Source organism: Rhineura floridana, chromosome 13 (genome assembly GCF_030035675.1).
Source record: "Rhineura floridana isolate rRhiFlo1 chromosome 13, rRhiFlo1.hap2, whole genome shotgun sequence".
NCBI lineage: Eukaryota > Metazoa > Chordata > Lepidosauria > Squamata > Rhineuridae > Rhineura > Rhineura floridana.
Genome location: NC_084492.1, coordinates 1,810,706 through 1,826,630, shown reverse-complemented (window position 1 = coordinate 1,826,630; position 15,925 = coordinate 1,810,706). Strand labels below are relative to the sequence as shown.

Below are 15,925 nucleotides of genomic sequence, written 5' to 3'. Positions count from 1 at the left end.
GTAAAATTTCTAGCTGGCCCATCCCAAGAATCTGGGTGGGCAGCCTCGCTGAAATCCCAGTCTGATAAAACTGATGCATACAATGTCAGTTAAAAGATCAGACTAAAATTGCTGCACACCTGCTTAACCCTGGCAATGAGAGTTTACGTGGGAGAGCTTGCCTTGCAGTCCATGTGCTGCTTTCATGGGATGAAGAGCAGTGAAAACCAGTTGCCGGAAGCCTCAGGAGGGGAGAGTGTTCTTGAACTCAGGTCCTGCTTGCGGGCTTCCCTCAGGCACCTGGTTGGCCTCTGTGAAAACAGGATGCTGGACTAGATGGGCCACTGGCCTGATCCAGCAGGCTCTTCTTATGTTCTTAAGAGGCAGGTGCTGTCAGTGAAGGCCATTCCTGCCTCTGACTCTCATCTCCTTTCCTTCCTGCTTTAAAACACCAGCCCTTCTGTCCTGTGTAGAGCCCATGCACAAAGTGGGCCATAGCAGAGAGGCAGGAGGGGCACTTCCTGCCTCCTGGATTAGGCTCTGCCTGTGTCAGTCTAAGCAGAGTGATGAGTTAGTGAGTCAAGGATCCTTCTGTGGCCCTTATTTCGCACCCAGCACGTGAGCCCACTCTTGACTGCTACTGTCATCCTGATCCTGTTTGCCAGCCTAGGTTTGGAGGCCATTTCTTTAACTTCCCTTTGCCTTGTGGAAGCTGTCCCACATTCATCAGTAGTGTATAACCTTCATCTTTCTGTCCAGAGACCAGCTCCTGATAACAAATAAGGTTCTCAGTCACCCCGGATTTGTGCTTCCCTGCAGAGCGATTGTGCCAAGCTGCTTAGCCAGGGGTTTGGGGGTGGACAAGCACAGCCCAAGCTCGACAGCTGCCTTTCTGACATGGCTGCCATGTCCAACAAGTTTCGAGATCTGCTGCAGGTAAGCTTTTTGATGCTTGAACGTTGCCTCTATCTCTGCTGTGCAAAAAGATCCCAAGAGTTGTCTTACACAACTGCCTGGTGGTTTGCTTCCCAGGCTTCTAATTTCCATAAAGCAACCAGATTGGGGCTAACTGGAGGCATTTCACCTGTGCTGCAGATGCGAGGTGACGCCTGGGAAAGGAAAGCCTTCTTGTTTGGCTAGTGCTCAATGTGGAATCCGGAAGAGGGCTGGGGGTGGCAAAGCCCCTTGGTGGGGCTGGCTGGGGCTTCTGGCCTCAGAAGAGAGAGCACCTACCCAGAGTCAGGCCAGGGCCTGATAGTTTGCTGTGACCCTCCCTCCCTGAGCATCCATGTCTTGTCCCTGGGGCTTCCCAGGACTCAGCCACGTATAAGTGCAGGTGGCCCTGCTGTTGTTCCCTGATGGAGGAGCAATCCCTTCCTCTTCAGCAGCTCACCCTTCCTCTGCTGGAGTGACTCGGGCTCAGTACTTACATCTGGATGTGTGTGTGTTGCCATAGGACTGCATCCAGTGTTGCCAGACTACTTGGCTGCTGCAACTGCAAGCAATTTCCCTTCCTGAGTCAGAGGATTCCTGTGTTTTTTCCCCCTTTGTCAGGAACTGCTGCCCTGGTCAAAGTAGGACAGCAACGGCTATAGAACAGCTCTCTGATTCTTGTTTTTTCCATGTATTGGTCGCATGACTGCTGTTTTCTCTTTTTTCCCACCCCCAGGAAGGGTTGAATGAGCTCACTAACTCAGCTATCAAGCCACAGGTGAAGCCCTGGATCAACCTCTTCCTGTCGGTCTCTCATAACATCGAGGAGGTGAGTCCTCCTGCCTGTGCTTCTGAACTGTACAGAGCAGGGGCAAACACTCTCCAGACAGGATGCAAGTGAAACATCCCTTGCAGGGGTCAGGGCAGGAGACTCTGTTTCTCACCACAGTCGCGGGTGACCAGTCTATGCTGTTTTCCACCCTGCTGAGCTCAGCCAGTGCCGAGACCAGCTGCTGCTGCAGAAGGTGGTCTAGAAAATCCCTCTGGAACAAACCCTGCAGGGAAGGCCTTGACTTGGGTGCTCGCTGCTTGCCTCCCTTTTTGCCAGGTTGGGGCCTTGTTCAGCTACAGTCTTTCCAGAGAGCACCAGTCAAAGAAAGCCTTGTGTATGGTGGGAAGGCCACATAAAAATGGCCAGCCTACACTGATTTAAGTTGCTTCCTCTGTCCTGGTTCTCCCTAAATGAGTCCCCCCCCTTCACTAATTCTTCCGAGAGGGCCCTGCTCCACTTCACGCTCACTCCTCCTCCATCGTGAAAACTGTCACAGCAGGTGGCAGAGCCTCTCAGCCATGGCCTCCGTGAGGTTCTGGACTGACCTCCCAAATGTCCTTCCAGGCTTTTCTTCAGAAGGTGAACTGCCTGCAAGATGAAGAATGGCGAGCCTAACTCTGACTGACAATGCCCTGTTTTATGCTGTTGGTTTTTATTCAAAGATATATATATAGTTATTTTTTCTATATCTTCAACTACATCAAGCACATGAAGAGGCAGGAAGGGAAGGTTAAAAATCCATTCTTTAGGTGTGTTGCCTGAAGCATTCAGTCCTCTGAGGCAGCTCCCCATTAAGGGAGGTGAAAAATTACATTTGAAACTACAGGATCACATTTGACTTCAAGAGAAAACTTCCCATACATGATGGGACTGGTTAAAAGGAAATTAAAAGGCAAAGTCCAGAGAGTCAAATCACTCCAAATTGCTTGGGAGTTGTTTAAAAACACAATATTGGAATCTCAACTGGAGTGTATACCACAGATCAGGAAAGGTACCACCAGGGCCAAGAGGATGCCATCATGGGTAACAAGCAGAGTCAGAGAAGCTATTTGAGGCAAGAAGGCTCCCTTCAAAAAATGGAAGTCTTGCCTGAATAAGGAGAATAAAAAGGAACACAAACTCGGGCAAAGGAAATGCAAGCAGACAATAAGGGATGCTAAAAAAGAATTTGAGGAGCGCATTGCTAAAAACATATAAACAAGCAACAACAAAAACTTTAAATACGTTCAGAGCAGGAGACTGTCTATGGAGGTGGTTGCACCCTTGGATGCCAAGGGAGTCAAAGGTGTGCTAAAGCAGGATAAGGAGACTAAATTAACTCTTTGCATCTGCCTTCACAATGGAGGATATAGGGCAGATCCCTGTGCCTAACTTTTGCAGGATAGGAGTCTGTGGGATTGAGGCAAATAGTTGTGATGTCAGATGAAGTTTTAGGCTTAATAGACAAAATAAAAACTGACAGTTCACCTTGTTCAGATGGCATCCACCTGAGAGTTTTCAAAGAATTCAGATGTGAAATTGCTGATCTTAACAAAAATATGTAACTTGTCACTCAGATCCCTATGTATGGATGTGAAAGTTGGATAGTGAAAAAAGTGGATAAGAGAAGAATCAACTCATTTGAAATGTGTTGGAGGAGAGCTTTGCGCATACCATGGACTGCGAAAAAGACAAATAATTGGGTGTTAGAACAAATTAAACCAGAACTATCACTAGAAGCTAAAATGATGAAACTGAGGTTATCATACTTTGGATACCTCATGAGAAGAAATGATTCACTAGAGAAGACAATAATGCTGAGAAAAACAGCAGGGAGTAGAAAAAAAAGAAGGCCAAACCAGAGATGGATTGACTCCATAAAGGAAGCCACATTCCTAAACTTAGAAGATCTGAACAGGGTGGTTTAGAGGAAAAAAGGCGAGTCAGAGGTGGGATGAGAGAAGTGTATAAAATTATGCATGGCACGGAGAGAGTGGATGGAGAGAAGAAGCTTTTCTCCCTCTCTCATAACACTAGAACTCGTGGACATCCAATGAAGCTGAAGACTGGAAGTTTCAAGACAGAGAAAAGAAAGTGCTTCTTCACACAGCACAGCTAAACTGTGGAACTCACTCCCACAGGAGGCAGTGATGGCTGCCAACTTGGATGGATTTAAAAGATTAGACAAATGCATGGAGGACGAGGCTGCCAGTGGCCACTAGCCCGGATGGCTATGCTCTGCCTCCATAGTTATGGAGCATTATGCTTCCGAATACCAGTTGCTGGAAACTGCAGAAGAGAACTGCTCTTGTGCTCAGGTCCTGCTTGCGGGCTTCCCATAATGGGCAACTAGTTGGCCACTGTGAGAACAGGATGCTGGACTAGATGGGCCATTGGCCTGATCCAGCAGGCTCTTCTTATGTTCTTACACTTTGCTTAAAAATGCATGGACAGCGAATGTGGATCCTGCAAGTCTTTATGGTTGCAAAGAGACTTATACATCATGGTTGAAAGGATATTTCCCAGTGGTCTGAAGCGCTTACTGCCCTTTCCACATTTGAACACATAGAATCATAGTAGAGTTGGAAGGGGCCTATAAGGCCACATATCTTATAATCGTTCTGATACCTGTTTGGAAATATGGATGGCTTATATTAATATATATGTTCAACTTACGTTTGATGGATCATTCTTCTTGTTAACAGCAACTGATGTCATTTTCTTTCCCCTTTTCCCTTTTTTTATATTGGCATTAAAACTAACTAAAACAATAAATAAAAATGTGTGGGCTTGTTAGGAATGATGGGAGACAAAATCTGTATTCCATTTCAGGAAGAATTCAGTGACTATGAAGCCAATGACCCCTGGGTCCAGCAGTTCATTCTCAATCTGGAGCAGCAGATGACAGAGTTCAAGGTGTGTTTGGAACCCTGATCAGATATGAAGTGCTCTTTTGTTGTCAAGCCTGTATGTTTCCCTGACCACATAACACATGCAATTAGATGGGCTACGATAGAGGTGGGCACCACAGTCTTTATTGCTCCCTTGTGCTTGCTTTCAGCAATATTGTCCATGTCAGATGAAGCCCTTATTTTCTGTCTGCAGGCAGGCCTGTCACCAGGGATCTACGACAGCCTTACCAGCCTGATGACCAGTCTCATTGCTGTTGAACTGGAGAAAGTTGTGCTCAAGTCCACTTTCAGCAGGGTAAGGAGAGACCTTCACAGAAAGGGTCAAAGAGCCACAAACAGGTCGGTTGCTCCCATCAGTACTCAGAATCTGTCTGGTTGCTCTTCTCTTAGTGGGACTGGGTTTCCCGTGGGCAACTGTGCCCTCAAGCAAGCCACAGGTCAGTGTTAAGCCCTTGCTTCTGGCAACAGCTTCAATACTTGGAAGGGAGCTATTTTCCTGGGTGTCGCACACACATTTAAAGAAAGGAGAAAACCGATGGAGCTACAGTGCAGAGCTTGGGAGGCGGGAGGTTTGTGAGCTTTTCATTTCAGGTCTGAAGATGTTTAATGCCTGCTCTCAGTGTTCAATGGCCCGGTTTAAGGTTCTTGTGTTGATATACAAAGCCCTGAACAACTTGGGTCCAGGAAACCATAAGGACTGCTTGAGGCCTTATATCTTGGCTCAGTCACTGAGATAACCCAGAGGCCTGACTGGTCTCAAGCAGGCATTTGGGCATTTAGTGTCACTGGTCCCATGCTCTTTCAGCAGAGATTCAGTGGGCGTCGTAACTTTTGACTTTCAGGCATCCCTTGAAAACCTTTTTATGCCATAGGCCTTTGTAGCTGTTTAAGTTGATTAGCCAGCCACTTCAGTAATTTTGTATTGTTTTTCATGGTGTTTTAAGTTTTGTTGTACACCACCATGATATTTTATGATATGATGCTATAGAAATACTTTTAGAAATAATAAATAAATAAAACATACTCCTGCTGCATTCAGGGCTAATGTAGCTGACAAGCTTGACAGAACTCCTGTTTGGGAACATGAGCTGTGCCTCTGGAGATCTGGAAAGGGCGGGGCTTAAAACTGCATCTTTTGCCTGCATGACCAAAACTCTTGTGTCATCTCATTGGACATCCTTTGTTCCTTTCCTTTCCCTCCTATTTGTGAAAAGTCATCCAGAATTAGTTTTTCCAAAAGGCTTAAAAAGCAGTGGAGGATTTGGCTAGAGCTTTGAATAGTCTCATTGTCTCTGCTTGTCACTTTCATGCTTCTCCTCTGTCGTCTTCCTCCTTTTCAAAAACACCCAGTCCTGAATTCTATTTAAGTTATGCAAAGTGAGAATAATGATGGCTTTATTGTGGGGCACAAATTTAGATATCCATATACATGGGATTCATTCATGAAGGAACTGTATAATGAAGAACCAGAAATTTTTAGAATGCAAGGTGAAAGCTGCTCTTAAAATACTTGGAAGAAACAAATCACCAGGAATAGACAGCATACCAATAGAGTTGCTACAAGCAACTGAGACTGAATCTGTCCAAATTTTGACAAAAATATGTCAAATATGGAAAACTAAACAATGGCCCACAGCCTGGAAGCATTCAATATACATCCCAATTCCAAAGAAAGGAGATTCCAGGGAATGCAGTAATTATCGAACTATTGCCTTAATATCCCATGATAGTAATGTTCAAGATCCTACAACAAAAGCTCTTACCATATATGGAGTGAAAAATGCTGGATTTACAAAGGGAAGAAGTACCAGGGATCATATTGTAAACATACGTTGGATAATGGAACGGACTAAGGAATTTCAGAAGAAAATCACCCTGTGCTTTATAGATTACAGCAAAGCCTTTGACTGTGTAGATCATGAAAAACTATGGAATGCTTTAAAAGAAATGGGGGTGCTACAGCATCTGATTGTCCTGATGCACAACCTATACTCTGGACGAGAAGTTACTGTAAGGACAATATGGAGAAACTGATTGTTTCCCAATCGGCAAGGGTAAGAGAGAGGTGTGAGACGGGTGTATTTCAGGGCTGTGGAGTCAGTACGCCAAGCCTTCGACTCCGACTCCTCTATTTTTCTACTGTCCAACTCCGACTCCGACTCCTTCATAAATGGCAAATGTATATTAACTAGTAATAACAAATTTACTGTAGTAAAATGGTAGCACAAGGCATTTCATCACCACCACGTGAATCATCAGGCTAGATTGATAGAACATAAAATATATTTATTTGATTAAAATTTCTGAACAAGAAAACTTTCCTAAATTCCTATGAAAGTTTTTATTTTGAAGTTGGAGTCGGTACATTTCTATCAACTCTGACTCCACCAAAAATTGCTTACGACTCTGACTCCACAGCCTTGCTGTATTTTATCACCCTGTTTGTTTAATCTATACGCAGCACATATCATACAGAAAGTGGGATTGGACCAAAATGAAGGTGATGTGAAAATTGGAGGGAGAAATATCAATAATTTAAGATACGCAGATGATACCATGCTACTGGCAGAAACCAGTAATGATTTGAAACGAATGCTGATGAAAGTTAAAGAGGAAAGCACAAAAGCAGGACTACAGCTGAACGTCAAGAAGACTAAAGTAATAACAACAGAAGATTCGTGTAATTTTAAAGTTGACAACAAGGACATTGAACTTGTCAAGGATTATCAATACCTTGGCACAGCCATTAACCCAAATGGAGACCATAGTCAAGAAATCAGAAGAAGGCTAGGACTGGGGAGGGCAGCCATGAGAGAACTGGAAAAGGTGCTGAAATGCAAAGATGTATCACTGAATGCTAAAGTCAGGATCATTCAGACCATGGTATTCACGATCACTATGTATGAATGTGAAAGTTGGACAGTGAAAAAAGCGGGTAAGAGAAAAATTAACTCATTTGAAATGTGGTGTTGGTGAAGAGCTTTGCGCATACCATGGACTGCAAAAAAGACAAATAATTGGGTGTTAGAACAAATTAAACCAGAACTATCACTAGAAGGTAAAATGATGAAACTGAGATTATTATACTTTGGACACATAATGAGAAGACATGATTCACTAGAGAAAAGAATGCTGGGAAAAACAGAAGGAAATCGAAAAAGAGGAAGGCCAAACAAGGGATGGATTGATTCCATAAAGGAAGCCACAAACCTGAACTTACGAGATCTGAACAGGGTGGTTCACAACAGATGCTATTGGAGGTTACTGATTCATATGGTCTCCATAAGTCGTAATTGACTTGAAGGCACATAACAACAAATACATGGGATTGTGCATGTTTTGGGGGCTGTTGTTTAATTGGTGAACTTTGATATATGGCAAAGAATGTAGTATTCTGGAAATCTCGATGTTTCATTTTTAACAAGTTTCTAGCCTTCAGTGAGCAATGTTTGGGGTACTACACATGCTACCATTTCCATCTCGCTGCTCTTGGTGGCAGCTCCCACTTTTCCTCACTTTCTGTCTCTTTATACTCCTGGTCCTTGCATCAACAACAAAAAATTGAAATTGTTTTGAAAAACTGGATCTTGTTAGCAAAATAAATACTGAGAAGAGATGTGGTAATGATAAACCAAATCATGGCTTAATGCAACCATGCAGGCTCCCAGAGAAGAGTTTGCAGTGGCTTCCCTCCTCCTGCTGCTTTGGGCGAGTCATGGTTTGGTTTAGCACGTCACCCAAACCAGGGCTTGTGGTTTGCACACTCCAGACAAATCACAAGCTCAACAAAGGTTTGTTCTATGGCTTACTGCTTGTGGTTTGTCTAGAGACAAATCGCAAGCCTAGAATCATAGAGTTGGAAGGGGCCTTGTAGGCCATCGAGTCCAACCCCCTGCTCACAGCAGGAAATCCACAGCTAGAGCATCTCCCGCAGATAGCTGTCCAGTCTCTGCTTGAAGACATCCAGCAAAGGGGATCCCACCACCTCCCTAGGCGGTCGGTTCCATTGCCGAACTGCCCTTACTGTCAAGAAGTTCCTGCGACTTAAAACCATTAGACCTAGTCCTACCCTCTGGGGCAGCAGAGAACAAATCTGTACCCTCCTCTATGTGACAGCCCTTCAGGTACTTAAAGAGTGCAATCATGTCACCCCTCAGCCTTCTCTTCACCAGACTGAACATGCCAAGTTCCTTCAACCTTTCCTCATAAGACTTGTTCTCCATACCGGCTATCATCCTCGTCGCCCTCTTCTGGACCCGCTCTAACTTGTCTATATCTTTCTTAAAATGAGGCGCCCAGAACTGAACGCAGTATTCCAGATGAGGCCTGACTAATGCAGAATATAGTGGGACTATTACTTCCCTCGACCTGGAAACTATAGCTCTGTTTATGCAGCCCAAAACCACGTTTGCCTTTTTTGCCGCAGCATCACACTGCTGGGTCATGTTCAACTTGCGATCCACTACAATTCCAAGGTCCTTCTCACACGCACTACTGCTAAGCCGGGTATTTCCCATCCTCTACCCGTGCATTTTGTTTTTGTGGCATAAATGCAGAATCCTGCATTTGTCTTTATTGAATGCCATTTTATTAATTTCAGCCCAATTTTCTAGTCTATCCAGGTCCCTGTCTTCCATTGTGTTAGCTATCCCTCCCAGTTTCGTATCATCCGCAAATTTCATAAGGCTTCCCTCCACCCCATCATCTAAGTCATTGATAAAAATGTTGAAGAGTATTGGCCCCAGGACAGAACCCTGTGGCACTCCACTCAAGACTTCCTTCCAGTCCGAAGCAGAGCCACCGACGACCACTCTTTGAGTACGGTTTTCCAACCAGTTGTGAATCCACCTGACAGTATTTCCATCTAGTCTGCATTTGACGAGTTTGCTAATCAAAAGGCCGTGGGGGACTTTGTCAAACACTTTGCTGAAATCTAGATAGATGACATCTACACCTAGATTTGGAAGGCCTGCTGAGCCAGGGCTGAGGAACCTTGTTCAGCCTGAGGGCCACATTCCATTCTGGGCAATCTTCTGCAAGTCACAGGGAGGGGCCAGAGAAAAAAGCTGGCAGAGCAATGAATACAAATTTTACCTTTGCACCCCCTCTCTATCCTCCATCCAGGCAAGCAGGAGGCAGGATCAGAGTTCAGTGACACAATCCAGTCAGACAAAAGCACTTGAGGGTACGTAAAGCAGGGGAGATGGAGAGGCCTAGAGTGCTGTATTTGGCCCCTGGACCCAAGGTTCCCCACCCCTGTGCCAAGCCAAAGCATGGCTTAGCCCACAGCAGCAACAGGCCCAGAGGAATAACAAAGCCTGCATGTTTAGGGCAAGGCAAACAACTGTAGAGGTTAGCTGTTGGCTTTATTCTGCTCAGGGGTGCCAATACTGAACTTGTCCATCGCTCTGTATGGAACGCCTATCATCAGTGTGGCAAGCTCTGAGGAGTCTCCTCTTCTTTTGTTTTCTCAGCTTGGTGGGCTGCAGTTTGACAAGGAGTTGCGTTCCCTGATTGCCTACCTCACCACAGTCACCACCTGGACCATCCGTGACAAGTTTGCCCGGCTCTCCCAGATGGCGACCATCCTCAACTTAGAAAGAGTGGGCAGGCTTTTGCTCTCTGTGGGAACTGGGAGAAGGTGGGATGGAGCAGGAAGCAGTGGCAAGATATATATGTACTAGGGGCCTCGGCCCCTCCCCCAGCTTGCTCCAGTCACCAACCCTCACTAGCTGCAACTGGATTAACTCTGTTCTGGTGGTTGAACTGGGAACACATTAAGTTTTATTTATGTGCCCAGCCGAAAACAAGACAGCACACTGGACAGTGAGCCCCAAAAACGGTGAATTCCTGTCAAAGCTCTTGCAGTATCTCCCCCTCCTCATGGGGGGGGGACAAAAAGTACACAGGAGGCCCACAAGGCTGCTGCTGCTTCCTGCATTTGGCTTCACACAAAGGGGTCCAACAAGCCTGGCCAGGCTCCCTGCAAGTAGAAGAGGCTCCTCTGAACAGAGCCAGGTAAAGGGAAGTCAGTGGCAGGAGAGCCAAGGGGGTGGAGCAGAGGCGCAGTTGGGTGCGGACTGCTGGCTAGTGGACAGGCTGGCTCTCTCACTCATACCTGTACTTCAGTCCCTGCCTTTAGAATCTCAGAAAACAATGTGATGGCAATCTCATGTAAATACAGTATAGAAAGATACCTTTGTCTAATGAGTTTGGGTGCTGGTGTTAGGTCTTTCAACTGGTGGCCTCCCACACCACACACTGGCTAGAGACAACAGCACTTGTGGGCCCATTAAGTATATACAGTGCCTTGCAGAAGTAATCACACCCCTTGACCAATGCTCTCATATGACTGAATTACAAATGGTACGTTGTAATTTTGTTCTGTATGATATTTCATTTTGAAACTCCAAATCAATTATTGTAAGGTGACATTGATTTTATGTTGGGAAATGTTTGTAAGAAACATTAAAAACTGAAAAATGTTGCTTGCATAAGTATTCAGTCCCCACACATGAATATTTGGTAGAGCCATCTTTCGCTGCACTAACAGCTTTAAGTCTTTTGGGATAGGTATGCACCAGCTTTGCACAGTGTCTGATTTTGGTCCTTCTTGGCAGATTCGCTCGAGGTTGTTCAGGTTGGTTGGATGTTGCTTGTGGATCACAATTTTCAAAGAGCGTCACAGATTCTCATTGCGATTGAGATCAGGACTTTGACTGGGCCACTGTAGGACATTCGCCATTTTGTTCTTGAGCCACTCTGATGTTGCTTTGGCCTTGTGCTTGGGATCACTGTCCTGCTGAAAAGGGAATTTCCTCCCAAGCTCCAGTTTTTGAGTGGACTGAAGCAGGTTCTCTTGCAGTATTTCCCTGTATTTTGCTCCATTCATTCTTCCTTCTATTTTAACAAGATGCCCAGTCCCTGCTGATGAGAAGCATCCCCACAGCATGATGCTGCCAACACCATACTCACTGTAGGGATGGTGTGTCCTGAGGCATGGGTGTTAGGTTTGCGCCACACATAGTGCTTTGAGTTTTGGCCAAAAGCCTATCTTGGTCTCATCTGACCACAAAACCTTTTCCCACATCACAGCTGAGGCACTCTCATGCTTTCTGGCAAACTCCAGACGTGCTTTCAGATGGCATTTTTTGAGTAACAGCTTCTTTCTTGCCACCCTCCCGTACTGGCCAGTATTATGCAGAGCTCTTGATGTGGTTGACTGGTGCACCGTTACGCCACTCCCAGCCACTGAACTCTGTAGCTCCTTCCAAGTGATTGTTGGCCTCTCTGTGGCTTCTCTCACAAGTCTCCTTCTTGTTTGAGCGCTGAGTTTTGATGGACGGCGTTTTCTTGGCAGTGCCTGGGTGGTGAGATGCAGCTTCCACTTCCCGATTATTGATCCAAGTGTGCTCACTGGGATATCCAAACACTTGGATATTATTTTGTACCTTTTTCCTAATCTATGCATTTGTATTACATTATTACTTTCTGTACTATGCTCTTTGGTCTTCATTTTCCTTCAGATCCACAGCCTGACCAATGATCCTTCAACAGTGGGGGTTTTATCCTGACAATATGACAGCAACTGTAGTAGTTCACAGGTGGAGGCCAATGGTAAGGTAATTGTGTCCTTGATAGGGCATTCTTTCATCTGTGTAAACTGGGAGCTGGGGCTGAGTATTTATGCAAGCAACATGTTTCAGTTTTTTGTTTCTTACAAACATTTCCCAACAAAACTAATGTCACCTTGTAATAATTGACTTTGAGTTTCAGTGTTTCAAAATAAAATATCATACAGAACAAAATGACAATGTACCATTTGTAATTCAGTCATATGAGAGCACTGGTCAGGGGTCTGTCTACTTTTGCAAGGCACTGTATTTCTCTTCCCCCCTCACAGAGCTTAGTATCAACCCAGCAACATCTCAGTCCCACTGCTAGGGAGAGGCACAAATACTGCTTTCAGTGCTCCAAACAGCCAATCTGCTTTTGAGTGGATTGTCACTCTGTTCTTCTGCCAATGGAATAGCTTTTCTTTCCCTCCTCCTTTTAGGTAGCAGAGATCATGGATTACTGGGGACCAAACTCAGGCCCACTGACATGGCGTCTAACTCCTGCTGAGGTCCGTCAAGTGCTGGCCCTCCGGATGGATTTTCGCAGTGAAGACATCAAGCGCCTGCGCCTCTAGCCTACCAGCAGCCCATTCCTGTGAATGGTGATCACTGGGAAGGGGCGATGCTCAACTTTGTCCTCTCTTAAGAAGGCCTAGCTAAGCTCTTACAATGTAAAGGAAATGCCGGTCCTGTCCTCCTGGAGTCTCTCAAGTTGAAAAATCAACCAGCTTGGCACCCAGTGGGTTAAACTTCAGAAACATAAATCATCCTTCAGCTCCTTCTCTGTGAATTGGTACAGCTCTCTTTTTCTACATCTTTAATGTAATGCACATACACAACTTGAATGTGTACAAACATTTAAGTAGCAACTGAAAATTGGCAAGTGATGACTGTGTAAAATTGTGAGCTCACCTGTCTGTATCTGCACACTTAGCCACATAGTTTTAGTCATGGAAACATGGTACTTTGGGGGAAAGTGGCATGTCTTCTGTGCTGTCAGAAGCTGCATTGTGTCCTTGGCGCCACCAATTAAAAGGATCTTTGGGAGCAGAGATAATAAAGGCCTCTGCCCAAGATCCTGGACAGCTGTTGCCAGTCAGTAATTATGCTGGTCTGGCTTAGTTGAAGGCCGCTGTGTGGAGGGTGAATTGATTTAAATAAATTACATTTCCCATTGCATACTTTTTCACATGGTTTCCTAAACAGTAGCGCAAATCTGACTGCTACACCATGTTAATTGGCAACTAAATAGGATTTACACTTTTTCATTCTTTGCATTGAGGCCTTTGTTTTTTGTTGCTCCCCATACATTTTGCATGCTTGACTCCCCTCTCCCCAAATACAGGGAACATCTTTACAGGATCCTTGTTGCAGCCAGCAGCCATGACGTTTTGTGTGGGGCACCAAGGGCCTGCACACTGGATGCTATTGCCCTCTCTTCTCTTTTCCAGGGTTGTTTCACTCAGATTTTGGCCCAGCCTCACCCTCCCAAAAAAGAACAAAAATTGGATGCCCACGATGGAGCTAGTAAGCCAAGGCCCAAGAGCCACTGGGCAGCCTAGTTTGTTTTTGTCAGATGAAAATGGGAATATTTGAGAAATTATCAAATTAGATCTTCATTAACACAAAAAAGCCTCTTTTAACTGCATGTCTCTAGAAAGTGTTGATTCAGTTGGATAGATTAAAATGCTTATATCCAGATTATTTAATATTAATCTAGTTGTTATTTAAGAGAGAAACTTGGAAGTTACCGTTTAAAAAACAACTCTGCATTCAGTTTAACATTTTATAATATAAAAATTACTGATTTTTATTCAACCTGGCTGGTACACCATCCGCTTGTCTGCCATCTGTGTGACTGCAGCTCACCTGCCATGGCTGCCTGCTATTCCCTAAGACCACTGCACTTCCTAGTGCACATTTTTAGTAAGTTTACCTCCGTCTTTGGAAAGAAGTGGTTCTTCTACCCATCCATGGGAGGCCGGGTGCTTTTGTGGCTCCTAGCTCCATTATACAGTTTGCAGAAGGGAACCCCTCGCAGCTGCAGAGCCCTCCCCCTGCACGCCTGCCTGCCCGCCCCACTGTGGAAGAGAGGACACCAATCCTTTAGTCTGTGCACACAACGGCAGTCTGAACTAGCAGGTGGGCCAGGGGAAGGGTTGACTCACAGCAGCTCTTGCCTGACACACGCCCAGATGTCCTCCCACACCAAACCACAAATTTCCAGGAGGTATTCTACCACCTTGAGGTATAAAAAAAGTGTTCTGAAACTTCCTTGGGCATTAAAACAACCAACCTCAACATTTATGCTGGAATTGTGGCTAATGGCTCTTGTCCAAGGTCTTCCGGATGGGTTGAAAGTGCTGCTCTGAACCATTCTGGGAGGCGGCTCCTACCCAAACAAATCACAGCACTCTCGCGGTCTCACATCGCAGTCATGTGAATTTGTATGCCATGTCAGGGGACATCAGTGCCAGCCTTTGCGATGGATGCCATTTGTAATGTTTCCAGTGTAGCCGCGAGGAAGAAATGACATGAGCTGAGGAGTGGGGAGGGAGAGGCTCCTGCTGAGATTTCCATTCCATTTTGGTACAAGCTGCAAAAGGCTTTTTCCAGTCAGCTGATCCCGTCTACGTGGCCAAATGATTGGCACTGCTGAACCTCAAAAGTTCAGTGTGTTGTGCCTCGGCCCCTTTTGCTGGGTTGGACCTTGGAGATGGTTGCAGGGATCAGTAACCGTCTGAAAGCAGGATGAGTCATCCTTTGGTGATCTCTGACTTTGCCTTCCACACAAGAGGCTTGAAATGACGGACGAGGGCACTATGGGGTCCTCGTGTTTTGCTTGTGGGCTGCCCCCAGGCTCCCTTTCCAACTGGCCACTGGCAAGGACTAGGGAGGCCCTTGGTCTGATGCATCTGACTTTGGAGGTACAGATATGAAAACATGGCCAATAAAAGCCACAAAGGCTGCAGACCACCCACACGCCTCACCTGCTTTCTCTTTTGAGAGGGGAAGCTGCTGTGTTCAGGGTTCTCATTCCACCACCTGTACGCATGAAACCAAAGACTAAACAGGCCTAAGCAGCCACTGAGTCATTCACCCATCAATGGATGATCCTGCACAGCTGTAGGGTGGGTGTGGGCAGGGAAAGGCACCGGGCCTAGCACTCCCCCTCCTCCTCCAGAAGCTGCATGTGAAAGCCCACTGTGTCCACTTCCACCATGTGGACGCTGAAGTTTCCCAGGCCCTGGAAGGGAGGAAGGCAGGCATGTTGAGTAAAACCTTCACAACAACAGGAGTAGGTCAGACTACTGTATTCTGCAGCCTGGCAGAACTCCAGGGAAGCAAGCCGGTCGGGTGCTGCTCCTCTCCTTATCTCTGGGCTGCATTCCCTTGAGGGGGGCCTTCCAGGGGTCATGTGTCAGTGCTGGGTGGGAGCAGAGGCAAAAGAAGGGAAAGCAATGGATGCACCTCTCACCTTTGTACCACAGGCTGCATTCCAACCGCACAAACCTCTTGAGGTTTCTACCACCCACACATACCCCTTGCCAGCCAGCCAAGCAAGAGGCACTGTCAGAACTGAAGGACACATTCCAGCCCAGCCACAAGATTCACAGAGGGTGCAGAGCAAGGCTGGGGAGAGATGCAGCCCCCCGGGGAAGGGGCAAAGCCTG

At 45.9% G+C, this 15,925-nt stretch overlaps 2 protein-coding genes across 6 annotated transcripts in view; one reads left to right on the top strand and one right to left on the bottom strand.

Moving 5' to 3' along the window:
• COG4 (component of oligomeric golgi complex 4) overlaps positions 1–13,955 on the top strand; it is a 41,457-nt gene extending 27,502 nt beyond the window's left edge. For 2 of the 3 annotated variants that reach the window (XM_061594006.1, XM_061594008.1), the window contains exons 14-19: positions 799–915; positions 1,649–1,741; positions 4,556–4,639; positions 4,829–4,930; positions 10,110–10,238; positions 12,692–13,955. In XM_061594006.1, the coding sequence (XP_061449990.1) occupies positions 799–915; positions 1,649–1,741; positions 4,556–4,639; positions 4,829–4,930; positions 10,110–10,238; positions 12,692–12,826 (660 nt within the window). In that variant the 3' untranslated portion in view covers positions 12,827–13,955. Of the gene's footprint in view, positions 1–798; positions 916–1,648; positions 1,742–4,555; positions 4,640–4,828; positions 4,931–10,109; positions 10,277–12,691 lie in introns of all 3 variants that reach the window. The other variant, XM_061594007.1, reaches the window with a different exon arrangement.
• A 73-nt stretch (positions 13,956–14,028) lies between these two features.
• FCSK (fucose kinase) overlaps positions 14,029–15,925 on the bottom strand; it is a 35,502-nt gene continuing 33,605 nt past the window's right edge. For 2 of the 3 annotated variants that reach the window (XM_061594003.1, XM_061594005.1), the window contains one exon: positions 14,029–15,498. In XM_061594003.1, the coding sequence (XP_061449987.1) occupies positions 15,412–15,498 (87 nt within the window). In that variant the 3' untranslated portion in view covers positions 14,029–15,411. The other variant, XM_061594004.1, reaches the window with a different exon arrangement.